The 14,795-nt window shown below is 34.4% G+C and overlaps 1 protein-coding gene across 6 annotated transcripts in view; it reads right to left on the bottom strand.

The window, feature by feature from the left end:
* Positions 1 to 741: 741 nt before the first annotated feature.
* Positions 742 to 14,795, bottom strand: part of Slf1 (SMC5-SMC6 complex localization factor 1) — a 75,750-nt gene continuing 61,696 nt past the window's right edge. For 4 of the 6 annotated variants that reach the window (XM_050122185.1, XM_050122184.1, XM_050122183.1 and 1 more), the window contains exons 17-22: positions 11,734 to 11,879; positions 10,866 to 11,029; positions 10,065 to 10,198; positions 8,102 to 8,194; positions 7,508 to 7,690; positions 742 to 5,034 (exon numbers count right to left, since the gene is read on the bottom strand). In XM_050122185.1, coding sequence (XP_049978142.1) covers positions 4,553 to 5,034; positions 7,508 to 7,690; positions 8,102 to 8,194; positions 10,065 to 10,198; positions 10,866 to 11,029; positions 11,734 to 11,879 — 1,202 coding nt within the window. In that variant the 3' untranslated portion in view covers positions 742 to 4,552. The remainder of the gene's footprint in view (positions 5,035 to 7,507; positions 7,691 to 8,101; positions 8,195 to 10,064; positions 10,199 to 10,865; positions 11,030 to 11,733; positions 11,880 to 14,795) is intronic. The other 2 variants (XM_050122187.1, XM_050122188.1) reach the window with 1 other exon arrangement.

Raw genomic sequence — 14,795 nt, 5'->3', positions numbered from 1 at the left:
ACAACACACTGAGGGGACTCCCACATCAGTTTTTTGTATAATTTCATATGTAGTCAGTAACTTTAATCATTGTTTTCAACAACATTTAGAAATATTTCCTTTCTTGTTTCCTTTAAATCAGACATTTTCTAACCATTTTCCCTCATTCCCCTGTTCAGGTTTCATTTTTGCAACTTGTTTTTGTTTTTAAAATGCACATCTTAATCTATTCAAATTCTACATAATGCTCAGTCACTTCATGGCTGCTGTAAAACAGGAAGAATGCGATGCAAACTGGAAAAAAAAAATCGTGTTTCAGGGAAAGCCACACACCCAACACCTACCCCCACCCCCCCGAACTACAGACACATTATACATCCACCATTCATGCAGACACAAACCACTGCTGATCTGACACGGAGGCTGTGAGTCACTGAGAGCAAACTAACTTTGGTCACCACTTTAAGACTAATGATCCCTGCCCACCACCCCATATGACTTTTCACTTGGGAACAAAAGAACAGAGAAACGTTAGTAATCTCAGTTCATCTACCATCAGAAGAAATGATAGCTGGAAACTCAAAAGTTGGAGTTCAGTACAAATGATGTCCTCTGGAAGTATTAAATGTACTTTAAACTTTTATTTTTGATAGTATTAAATCTTTTATAGCCTAAAAATTATATAGTACTAATCCTAAAAATTATATAGTACTAATCCATTTTCCATCAATAATTACTATTTATGGGCCATCAATGTTTATTTCATACAATCTGATAATATGAGAAGAAAGGTAATCACATTTATCAATTTTAACTGGACAGAAGAATGCATGGATGCTCAAATAATGGAACTTTCTTGGGTCTACACCTGTTAAAGGCAATGGATTTCAATATCTCCATGCTATGTATGAATATCCACCTTTCATTATAATTACTGAATAATTGATCAATAGTCCCTCTGACAACAGTTGGCTTTTATTCATAAGTCAGCAGTTTTAAACACAAAAAGAGTTCACTGTATTTAAAGAGATGCAAATATAGTTATATCTTTAACAGCAAAGCATTATATTTTTAAGAAAAATCATTCCTATCTAGGATTAAGAGCTGCATTTCAAACTTTTAAAAACAGGCTGATAAAAGTTCAATTGCATTATATCTACACTAGAAAAAGCAACAATGTATTTAAATATATCACACCATAAACAGTTTATAAGAGAAAAAAAACTTCCAAAGAGACCATAATCTACAAAAAATAATCACTTATATTTGTAAATCTCTAAGATTTCATTCAAATAATTTCAAAGAATTTTCTAACAATTCATACAACTTCATATCTTAATAAACAAAAAGGATACAGCTTATGTTGCTCATGTTCTCATAAACTAGGGTTAGGAGTTAACATACAGCTCTATATGTTCTGCAAGATCATGACCAGAATTTACTATAAGAGTAATAATCTAATGATTATCAATATTAAAAAAGTCTTATAAAACACTTCTCTGAAAGTCTTCCTTCATCAGGGTGCTGAAGAAAGTATGCTCAGAATCACTGAACTTTTTCTGATCAATTTAGTGCCTGATATTTTCTCTCACACAGGCTGAGAAATTAACAAAATATATTTTCTTACTGTAATTCATTTTAAAATACAAGCTGAATTTTCTGATAACATAATCTAATTTACATGCATTAACTACTCCATGTTCAGTTTAACATAACCAGGTACTTGTCAGTAAGTCTGTAACTGAGCTTTCTAACTCAATCCACATTTGATATAAAAAGAGTAATCATTCTGAGTTTTGCGAGGTCTACCTCAGCAGGAGATGCAATTGGCATGGAAGCTACCAAATAAAGGTTGGAGGCAGTAAGTAGCTCATGCCAGTCAGAGAAGACACCATTCTGCTGGTTTAGGAGCGACAGTGACAGCTCTTCCCAAGTTCATCAGAGGCAGAAGGGCTGCAAAACCCATCAGTAAGTTTTTCTTTTCATGTAAATCTATTCATTTTCCTATAACAGCATCAAGAAAGAGCAAGCACATTCTTATAGTATTTATGTATATGTCCTAGCATTAACACATTCACATTTGCCTCAGAATGATCACTACGAATTCAAAAGCCCACCCACTGCCTATGAATTCTAAAAATAGAATTGCCAAAGTAATACTCATCAAATGTACTATCAGAAATTAAAGTGCGATCAGGCTCAGTATTTCAATTTAAAAAGTAGGGTACACTTACTAAAGCTTCCAGGAACACACAGAACTAATTTTTATTCTATAGAACTTCAAATAAACACATGAAAACACACATATTTAATTCTAGCTTACCTTCCCAGTTGTCACAGCTCCTCCTAAGAAGTATACCACTTTGGGCTCTGTTAGCCTTTTGTTAAACTGAAAACAATAATTCATTTTCCATTGTTATATACTAGAAGAAGTGATTTTTTTTCCTGGCCATTTTTGTAGGAAACTGTGTCTACAGAACTCCTACTTCATTCTCTACAGTGGAACTAACATTAAGAACACAGGAAAATTCCCAAAGTCTGTCTAAGAACCGCAATAAACTGCACCAAGGAGGAAAGCTGACTGACTTTTATTCACGTTGTGGAAGGGGCTATGGTTTGATTTATTTCCCATAGGACTGTCAGTCTGCTCTGGGAGGATGCAGGACAGAGTGACATCACTCAGCTTTGTCTTCACCAGCAACTTTGGAAAGTCTCCAATGAAAAGTTAACTCAGGACTTTTAAGTGTTTAGAATTTTTTCCTCTTTGACCTCTAAGATAGATTGAAGACAACAATTATGTTTTCTAAACTACAAAACAAGAAATAATACAAATAATGCTGGAATCTTGAAGTGTAGTAACTCGGCACAGAACACAGTACCCTATACTGTGTAACAATGCCTTTTTAAAGGAAGACATCTTGGAGGAACATGGCATTATGACTTGTGGGACACAAAACAGCTTGCTGTGCAATAGCAATAGTTCAATCAAATAAATATTCTTCAGTGAATATCTAACTTATGGAACTCCCTAATAGTACAAATCCTAACTCATGATATTATTCATATCTTTTAGTCGTGAAATTACTGTCCATTTTAGCATCTTCCTCTTTGCTCCAGCAGCAGCTCATTATCAGCAAATCTGAAGCATCAGAGAAAGTGAGAGTTTAGCTGAATTCTTTCAGGACAAGGGCACCTGACATGACATTACTTCCATTTGACATATAAGAAAACCAAAACAGAGAAAAAAGTCCTTTGCAACCTCAAATTAGCCAGATTTACCCCGTGCCTGAGTCAAAGTCTATGCTCAAGTGTGTGTTAGTTTATGGAGCAGCATTCTCCCAAGGTGCCTTCATAGTGAGATTCAGTGACTATTTCTGGTTCCTTTCTCTTTTCCATCTTTGCTTCTTTTTTGTCTTCCTCTCTGACAGGGTCACACTGTAACTTAGTCTGGATACAAACTCTCTGTCATTCCCCTAACTCAGCCTCTCCAGTGACTATTCGTATTTGCTGATACTTTGGAGGATTAATAACAAAAACAATTTTTTATGTTATTTTTTACAGTACATATAAAATTATTTTGAAATCTCACATAAGTTTGATTTTTATTAGTGTGCAAAGACTACGACATTGAGCGCCTGTCTCTTGCTGAAAGAGCTGTTTGAGAAATGAAGCATAATGCTTCTTTAACACATTAGTTGCTGCTGGGGCCGCAATTACATTACATAACATCAAGATTCTTTTCCCCATCTATAACACAGTGTAACTTACTTTCACCAGTGAAGGAATTACAATCTCTTAAGTGGTTAATAGTCACACTCTGTCTTTTAAGTTATAAACTATTAGGAAAAAAACTGAAACACTAATCTGCAAATTCATACTGCATACTAAAATTTCAGATAACCACAGCAATTTCATTGTAAATTTTAATTATATTATTTAATAAAACTTTATATGTGGGAAAACGTTTTCACTGACAGAAGATTGGTTAAGCGAACAGAAGCATACTTCATATATGCGCTGCTAAACTACAATAGATCAAAGAACTCAATTGTTAAACTGCAAATAATGTAGCATTTAAAAAGATTATTAAATATAATTTAAAATTATAGAAAGGTTTATTTTAGAAACAAGGAAAAACAAATGTATCTTAGACATTAGCATATAAAGGAGAAACAAGTTTTTCAAGTATATAGATACACATTTTAATGAATATCCTTCTCATGATTTAAAAACCTATAGCACTTAGAGGAAGGGACATTTTGATATGAAAAAATATTTTATTTTCTACAAAACAATATAAATAAATATTTCAAAACAAAGAATTTTAACGATTAATAAAAGCATTTTATACCCAACAACACTACTTCCTTTTATTGTTGTATCTTTTCTGAGTTAAATTCCAAACCTGGACAGGGAGCCTGTATTCTAGTTCTGCAGATGTTTTTAAGTGCTATGAAAATCTGCTGTAAGTCTGTCAGTGACTAAATCAAATTTGTCCATAAGCAAAGCTATGACTATTATACTAAGTGACAGAGCAAGTTGTACGTTTAGGTCTGACTCACACTTTCCGGCATCATGACACCTCTGTGACTGACCGACACATCATTTCCAGGGTCACCAATAAGGCCTCAGTATGCACTCCAGGACGCACACTTAGACTCCCAGGCAGTTCCTTAAGAACATCGGGGAGCTTCTTTAATGCTTTTATGTTTCTAGCGTAAAGATCCAGTAACCAGTCAATATGTCCACTGGTGGCTTCTGTGTCACTATTACATGCCATAAGCAACTCACTTAGATGAGCCAACCCTTTGAAAGCTAGGGTGAATTCTGAAGATAAATCAAATATTGAACAAAAACTAAGCAACATCCTACTAAGTAAAAATGAACCGAATTCAAGCTGCTGGTGATAAAAACGTTTCTGTGTCTGAGCATGGAAGTTGTCCACTGTATCGTCTAGATTGGTGATGGCAAACAATTCTTCCCTGTCTTTTGGTGACAGCACGTGATCCAAGGGCAACTCCCCCTTAGAGTTCCTCTGCTGTAAAAGCTCTGGGCCTATGAAAAAGAAAATACAAAATGTTAAGAGTAAAACATTTTTATTTTGGCAGGTTAACAGCTGTTTTTTCCCTTTCCCCCACAAAGCTTACAGGGCTCTGCTTTTTACCATAGTTGCTAAGTAGCTGCCTACAGCCTGTGACTTTCTATACAGACTAATAGAGCTCAGTTTACAAACTTACAATTCCAGTCAGTTGTCCAATGAAGCCTGCTTATAAGCCCATACTCTAGTTGGAGAAGTAGTATAGAAGATAAATGAGACAGTTTTAAACACCTTACCTGCACACCGTAAGAGCAAGAATTTCAGTATTCACAGACGAAATTCATAAAATGCCTTAGTGTAAGTTCAGAAAAAAGGAAAAAAAAATGTCTCCTTTGCATTACTGATAAAGCAATGGCAGTGTGGAAACTATACAGACCCTATGCAGACATAGTACATTTTTCATTTTATTCTTGCTAATGTTTACTGCCTTAAAGGTAAGGGCTTCACAGAAACTTCCATGTTAATTTTTCTAAATCAAAGTCAATAGTTGATCTATCTATCAAAACAAAAACAAAAAACCTGCCAATAGTCATAGTAGGTACTTGCAGAGCAATAAGACGCTAAGGGCTAAAAGTTATTCCCTAAATATTAAATCGTGTAAGGAATGTAAAGCAATGACACAGCACTCAGTCATATGACCAAGTGCAGGTACTGTACTGGACTGGACTGGTCAGTCACATCTTTAAGCCTTTACGCACTTACTCATAGATCTGTTACCTGGGATATGAAGGTACAGTAAGGAACCAAATAGGAAATTCCTATCATTATCAATGGACCAAAAAAGAGAATAGGTTGTTAAGTGTTAAGACTATAACCACACATACGATGGCTTAAAAGATTGATGTACAATTGTAGAGAAAAGAATTCCAAATGAAAATTGTATTATCTTTGTTAGCATCTCAAAACAAAAATAAAATATTCTAACTTTTTCCTGTTAGGAAAAAATTACGAATACCTGAAGCAAATAAAGTTTCAGCAGTATACACTCTTAAAATTATTGCTCTCAAGACTGAGAGTCTTGAAATTAATAGCTTAGCACAGTGGTAACGTCAAACCATGTGACAGACTGAAACCCAGACTATGACTGGATTAGTAAAAAAAAGAACAAAACAACAAACAAACAAACAAAAACAAACAAGTACTTTAGCCAAGTATAAGCAGATTTTCTCTCCTAACCTACTAGTCTTTGTTAGCAAAATTCACAGTGGTTGACGTAATACTGTATTATATGGATAAGCTGGATATCATACTGTAATAACGCTCATATCACATCATTTGATACAGAAACAAGTATTTGCTAGAATGTCAGATTAAATCTTGAGTAGAAAAACATAATATTTAATAGGAAAAGCATTAGGTTTAGAAAACAAATAGTATTTTAAAAAGAAGGTAGACGAACTACGTCAATTATGAAATAGTGTTGGTAAAACAGACACACTTAGGCCTTTAGGGGGCAGGAGAAGACTATAAATAATCAAGTCTCTCAAGCCATCATGCATCCTTTCTTAGATATACACAGCATCACCCCCCCCCGCCACAAAAAAACAAAACAAAACAAAACAAAAAAAGCGTTCAAACCCCAATCCAAAAGCAAGCAAACAAACAAAAACCCACATAAAGAATATGCCTTTTGATTTTACACAGAACAAAATGCTTTATATACAACAGAAACACATTAAATTCTAAGCTAAAATTAGCACAATACAACCAATTTACACAAAGGTTTGTATTTCATTACAAGCTAGTTTTAGTTATCTTTTTGAAAACACAAATTAGGTTGAAGTTTTTGAGGCACTATGTGTAATAGTTCATATGCAAAAATGTCGCTAAAACGGGAGTTGCTGAAGGTAAAAATGAAAGACTCAGGAAAAGCAGTAGATGCATCCGACGCTTAAGTTAGCCTCTTCATGCTATCCTTGCATCATTCCCTGACTATTATCTGAAAATCCAACTTGAACTTAGGTGACTGCAAATATAAATGGAAAATATTCATAGCTATCTTTTCCATAATCTATAAAGGATGCCTTATAAAGACAACATTGGTTTGGAGAGTTATACATATACATGTAACAAAACAAGAAGGGATGGAAAACCAAATTAGTCACAAGAAGCACTGAATCCAAAGCTTTAAGAAATGACTAGTTCACAAAGTCATCATATATGTTAAGTAAAAGAAATATTTAACATCAACATGTTCAACTGAAAAAAACACATTATTATATATAAACCTCAATAGGTTATGACAGTACATATATATTATAAAACGATTCTTATAACAGCTAATAAAGGGTGGCTATATTTTATGAGACTTTTTATCTTTAATTATTCACTAATATGAAATAAAAGCACCTTTTCTTATATATTTTTAAGTATAAAGTGCTATCTGCCTCTAAGCGATTTATCAAAATCACTTAGCAGAAGTACACTCACCCCCATGCTGTAGAAGCAGCTTGCCAATTTCTACATGTCCGTTTGACAGTGCATCATGCAAAGGAGTCACCCCGTCCACTTGAGTGAGCAGATCTACCTCTGGACAACGTTGCAAAATTTCCTGGACACACACTGTGTTGCCATAGTTACAGGCTTCATGCAAAGGCGTCCAGCCAGCATTGTCTAAATTAGAAATCAAGGCAAGTTTTAAAACAGCACTGGTAGTACTGCTGGTGGCAAAGTACTGATATTCTGTAACTCCCATCCTATTGCCCTGTAGAGTTTCATATGAGAAAAGACAGCTTTGGTGAAAATGAACACAGTGTAATCATATTTCTATTTAAAAACTGAGGATAAATAAAAAGCAACTTCAAAATATTAATGGTGAATATGATCAGAAAATTACTACTAAAATATTTTATATTATTAGTTCTAAATTATTACATAATGAATTATTTTGGTTTGCCTAGTAACAATATTTTAAAAATATCGTCTGCAAATTTACTTAAATGATTTTTTTTAATGTGACATAAAACTATTTGTATCAAAAATTTGAAGACACTGAATGAGAGCACAAAGACCTAGGGAACTTACCTTTAACATTGATGTCTATTCCTGGCAAAGAGAGAAGAATAATCAATTTCTCCACTTGGTTTTTTATGCAGGCTCTATGCAGAGCTGTTTCCCCTGCCATAAAAAATTAATAGATTATTCCAGAGAAGACAAGATATCAACTAAAGAAAATAATCAAAGGCCATGACTAGAAGATGTGGACTCATGCCAGACAATTACTTATTGAGTTTTCCTCTGAAGGGTTTAAACATCTCTTGAATTAAAAAAAAAAAAAAAAAAGGCGTGGGGGTGGTGGGAGGAAACCCCAGCAATCCAGAGCTTCTATTCTGTCAGCAATTCAGCAATGAAATTCTGCAGCTAAAGCTTTAACACAGGCATTGTCTCTCCATAGTTCAAGGTTTAAAGCTTCAATCCTGCCATAAAACCCCAAATGATAGAAACACCAAAAATACTTGGTTTTGCATCAATAAAAGTTTTAAAGCGCAATTGCCCTCTCTAAAATTTATTCATGAATCTCCGTTAAATGTATGGCTCTTTCTTATACAGCATTTATAGCTTAATTCAAATGAATGTTCCTGGCTAAGCACGAGTGCCTCCACATACTCAAGTATAATTCAGAACTTCAAATCCATTAACAGATGGTTTGCTGCTTCTCAATAGGCTGTCTGGCTTGGCTACAGCAGCACAGAGGGAGAAATGGGAGAATCTTAATATAAACACCACACACACACGCGCGCACACACACGCATGCACACACACACACTCCTTACGTACCACTGAAAACTGAACAACGCTAGCACATAGAATGACACAGTTCTTGCTGAGCAGAAGGCAGTTAGTAGCTGCTGGTCAAAATGATCTATTCATAATCTAAATAGTAAAATTTAAGTCATAGTTTGATATTAAAACAATAGTAAATCCTTGTCAGTGACTGTACAGGAAACAGAATGAGATATGGACATACCGTGTTCCTGCTATAGAATACTGACCAGCATGTGTCTATAGTGCTCAGTTTTACAGATTATCTCTGCAACGTCTACTGAGCATTTCCTCCATAAGAAAAGAAGTCTCTTCAAGTTTTTCTCTATTTCTCAATTTTCTTCCTCTCCCAACTCCTTCTGCTGTTCAGACTAGTCATTCATATTCATTTTACATTTTGAAACAATAAAACAAAGAAAATAGATACTGATCTTTGAAGTGAATATCTGAGTTTTAATCCAATACTCTTCATATTTCGTGGGAAGTTATAAACTATTATACTGAAAGATGTAAAAGCTTTGATGTCCCTGTTTTCATGAGTTGATACATATGAAACAGTTTGTAAAGAGCAGTTTGTAAATCTAGCAACTTAGTTTATTCAAGTAGCATGCCTTTTAGATAATATATCTTCAGGTTATGAGATATCTAAGTAAAAGAGGTACTAGAGGAAATTATTACAGCACTGTTCTTGAAATTCCATCCATTAGGTACTTAGGCTCCAGTACAGTTAGAACCAAAAGCCAAACACATTTCAGTCTGGGCTCAGTGCCTACAAGAAAAGAGCCCATATGCTTAACACAGCTATGTAACATAGCCTACTCCTCACTCTTTGTTCACAAAATGTGTATGACTGAAAAGAGATGAAGGATGAATTATACTTTCAAATCAAAGACACTGATCCCAAGCAGTACAGGTTGATATGGAACACCAAAGTAAGGAGGGCAAATCTCAATGAGCTCAAGGATCGCTACACACCAATAAGCATCTGGCAAGGCGGGGAAGAAAAGGAGGGGCACTCTATTAACCAGGTGTGAAACGATCACTTCCTGTGTATAAATGAGAGTTAAAGAAAATAACACACTCTCTGCAAAGGTATTTCCTGCATCTACATCTAGCCCAATATATAAGTTCAAACATTGTTATCATAGCAAAGGAGTGAAATTTGCAAGTACTTATTACAACCAAGCAAAGTTCTTAGTGTAAGTAATTCAGATACTTTGGATACCTTTTAGATTAGTTTTGTGAAAATTCATCTTTGTAACCAAAGAAGGGCAATTCTCCTTGGAACATGACAATTCTCCTTCTGACTTCTTTTTCAATTTTTTCAGTGATGAAGAACATTTAGCACGGTTCAACTCTCTGAAAAGAAAGAAAACCAAGGAAAGCTTGCTTTTCAGTAGGGCATGCCAGCACACATAAGATAGTGTTCTTCCTCCTTTAGAATGTGTCCTTCTTTTAACTAAACACTCACTCATTCAATCATACTGTTCTCCATTTTTTAAAACGATGTCAGCTATATAGGAACAAATTTTGAAGCATTAATTTTCACTTAATTTTCTATACCTCCAACTGCTCACTAAAAAGGTAATGAGTATAGAATGTTGGGCAAAGAAGAAACCAAGTAAATCACATCTGTAGAGAATCTAAAGCTGAAAGCTAAATAAGAATGCAGGCCTTAAGAATTCCCCATTCAAGAAGTCTCTCATTTGGAAACACCAGTATAACATCTCACATGACCACACATCTAAAACCTCATTTATATTACAAAAATATGTTGTACTTCATGTTTCAGAAAAACATTTATATGAAACAGAGACTTGATTAATAGTTTCATTTCTTTTGGGAAGCACTTGTTAGGAGGGAAGTAAAAGGAAGTGGTGATCCTATCTATTTAAAGGTCTAAAATTGAGTATTCTTGCAATCAATATACTGCATATAATAACCCAGATAACCTAAAGTTTAAGAAAGTTTAGAGAAAAGGTCACATTCCAAACCACAGTATAGCTGTAGCAACAGCATTACTTACGGAAATTCTGGCTGACCGTCAACTTGTTTTGGCTTTGCACCATTCAGCATTAGTAGTGCTCTTTGAGGCTCTAGGCAAGGCCGTTGGATGATTTTTTTTGTCATCTGCATTTTTCCAGCCCCATGTATGTCCATTTTTCCCAAAACAGGCAAATAGGAGTCTAACTGTTACAAAATAACATATCATTACCAAAGAGTAGTAAAAAAATTACTTGGTCACTTTACTAACAAGTCTCATTTTATTTCTTGATTTCACAACTACATTGCCAAATTATTTTCTCTAAACATGACTGAATATTGAAGTTGCCAGTTCTGAGTAATTATCTATGGAATTACTTTGTCAATATCTTGAAGCTGAGGATACCTTTTGCCCAACATTTTAATACACAAAGGGACTTGTCATTGGCTGAAGAAGCTTTAGAGCATTATACAGCCAAGACAAGAGAGAATGGAAGCAAGTGTAGCATGTATGTATGTATGTATATGTATGTAAACAGGTTACATTTTTGTAAGTTTTCCTTTTTAAATGTCAAACACAAAAAAAATTTGGATGTATTTTCAAAGTATTATATATTATGGCAAATATCAGGAAATACTTTTTTCTACTTATTCCTCCATCAAAACTTCCACTCACTAATCTACTTCTGAAAAGATGATTATTATTGTTTATTTGTGTGTGTATTGGAAAATGCCTGCATGTGTGCCTGAGGTCAGAAGGTCCATACATGCTATGAACTGAATCTGGGTACTCTGGGAGAACAGTGAGGCATCTCTCCAGCCCATTTATGAGAAATAACTAAGAATCAAAACTGAACTCATGAACTCACTTCTTAGGAAAAAAAGAGGAACCTGAATAGGGCAGTGCTTACTATTTTCTGAAGTGAGAGTGGCTCAGTGCAAGCGCTGGTAGGGCCCTGGAAGCACAACTTTTTAAAGATTGCTTCTGCAACAAACATTTGAAGCCAGGAAGATGAAAAAGAACAAATGAAGATTTCTAGTTCTTGGGAAGAAAAATCTGTAAAAACAATTAAATATTGTTACATCTTATACATTTTCTCCATATTTTTGCAGAGGGTTGTACTCAATTGAGTGATATATCATAAGCCAGCAAGATTTAGTTATAATTTTTAACCACTATGGATGGTTATATACACATACACACACACGCACACACACATATTATATAATATCAAACACATACACACAAATAATCCTCCTTGTTTTTCAGGAGAAATTTCTTTTATGGTACATATGCTAGCACTTGAAAAACAAACATTATCACTTTAATTAAAAGTCTTAACATCACATATACGAGAGTCAAATATATTAGTGAATTTCTTATAATCACATCACTCAGGAAGCTAAAATAGGGGGATCTCTGTGAATTCAAATTAGCCTAATCTACATAGTTTCAGGCCAGCCTTAGTGAGACTCTGTCTAAAATCCAAATCAAACAAAAACAACAAAACCATATATGTAGAATAGATTATATGATTACACCATTATACCTATATGTAAGACTTTAACTTTGAGTTTCTAAATAACATTAACAATTTCAACTTGGATCCTTTTTGGAAAACTAGTTCTTAGTTTTAACTAACTTATTTAATTAAAAAAATGAACTGGCTAAATTTATTTTTGACACAAAATCTCGTTTTACAGCCCAGGATGGCCTTATTCACAATGACTCAGCCTGTCTTTTAGGGCAGAGATGTGCGACAGCTAACAAGAGAGTTTATTTTTATTTATTCACTCGTTCACTTACTTTTAATAAATGTGGCCCTTTGTACTCCCTATGTAGCTGAGAATCATGCTTTACTATTTATTCTTTTGCCTCCACTTATCAAGTGTTAGGATTATAGGCAGGCATCAAAAGCACTTAGTTTTATTTAAAAAGCACACTTGCAGCAAGGCGGTGGTGGTGCACGCCTTTAATCCCAGCACTCAGAAGGCAGATGTAGGCAGATCTCTGTGAGTTCAAGGCCAGCTTGGTCTAACAAAGAGCTAGTTCCAGGACAGGCACCAAAGCTGTCTCAAAAAACAACAACCAAACAACCAAACCAAAAAAAAAAAAAAAAAAAACAACAAAACCGCACATGCAATTAACTTGTAACATTCAGTCTTGAGCTGATAGGAAGAAGTTTCCTCTAATAACACTCACTGAAGAGCTAGAGGACACATACAAGATAAAGAATAAAAGTATAAAACAATATGTAAAGATGTCATTAAAATTTGCACCCACTCTACAATGAGGTAATTTTAATTTATGAAAGCAACAAACCCCACCAATATCCTTAAATCTTTCTACCCAAAACTTCAAATGTTAGTAAGACAAAAATTTATTACAGACAGAACAACTGATCGAGATAAACTACTAAGATAGCTGATTCCCATGTCATTTACTTAATGATACAAATTTTCTACTAAACTTTCTATATAAATAGTAGCACAAATAACACACTAGAATGACAAAGAATGAGAGCAACAATAGAACAGTAAAGAGCTAAAGTTAAATAATAAAACACACTATAAAAAGTTGCCATGCATAGAACAATGGACTAAAAGGCCCAGATAGAAGTGTATGCGGCTTCAGCTACCAGTTTAACTAGATCCATCTGTACGGCCATGGGACTGTTGGAATAACACATTCTTTCTCATCAAAACCAAAAGATATTGGTTTAACTAAAAGATTAGCGAAGGAATAAGTGCAAGGAGTTACTGAAACATTGCCATTATCATTTACTTTTTGTGTAAGGTTTTTTTCTCATTATACCTTCTCAGGCCTAAAGAACAGGCAAGAAATATTTATCCGTTATTTTACTTAAATGAAGAATCTAATCCCCATCTGAAGTTTCTAAAGAATTCTAATTAGGATAAAAATGAAATTCAAATATACACATAGATAAAGAAAATTATGCCTGAAGTGTTGTGAGAAAACAATACCATAGCTTTGATGTGAAGTTGATGGGCATGAAGTCTAAAGAAAAGAATAAAGGGTTACACCTTTTTCCCTAAATACATACTGCCTTAATTCTCATAAAACAACTAAAAAGGTCAGCAATTATACTAAATGAAAATGAGAAAGGTGAGTCTGTATCTTCACATGAAAATGATATAATAGCCAAATCTACCCTCTTATCAACAAGTCAGAAATCAGAGGAGAATCACTGAACTGATGCAAAAACAAAAACAAAAACAAAACAAAACAAAACCAACAACAACAAAAAACAGCCAGGAATATCCACAGAGAAATCGCAGCAATAACAACAAAAGAAATGGTAAACCATGATTTTCAAATTTCTTCATAAAGATTTGAACAAAAAGACTACTAAAATACATGGGAAAGTCTGGTGTTCTAAACCTCCATAATAGATGACCATTTCAGTTTTATTTTGAATACAGAAAGGCTGCTTCTCTCTTAAGATTAAACTGTTTACTTATTCCTGTCTCTTGACAAACCTTAAACACTAAGTTCTCTTTAGCAAAAACGTAGGAAGATACTAATTTGGTTATTTTCAGAAGCATATTTCAAAACACTTTAAAAGGTTTACCCATTCCATAATTTGAAACCTATGGAAACAATTCTACATAATATGTGTTCAATATTTCATTGCAGCTTCTTATTCAGACTGTTGTGTGTGTGCATGCACCCCCACGCATGCGCGTGCACGCACCCCCCCCCCCACCACACACACACCACAGCATGTCTGTATAGGCCAAAGGATTACTTCGTTCTACCATGTAGAACTTAAGAATGAAACTCAAGTCTGGCAACAAATGGCTTTTGTCCACGGCGCTGGTGTGTACACCGAGAAAAGCACACAAAGGTAAGGAGATTAACTTCAAATAGTGGTATAACTTCAACTTCATCTAGAATTTTAAATTGGTCACATTTTTAATGATTGTGCCCACAATATTATGCTAATTTTTA

This window comes from Alexandromys fortis, unplaced genomic scaffold (genome assembly GCF_014885135.2).
Source record: "Alexandromys fortis isolate MF-2015 unplaced genomic scaffold, M_Fortis_MF-2015_v1.1 scaffold_163, whole genome shotgun sequence".
Classification (NCBI taxonomy): domain Eukaryota; kingdom Metazoa; phylum Chordata; class Mammalia; order Rodentia; family Cricetidae; genus Alexandromys; species Alexandromys fortis.
Note: the sequence above shows the minus strand (reverse complement) of the source record. Positions and strands in the feature narration are given on the sequence as shown.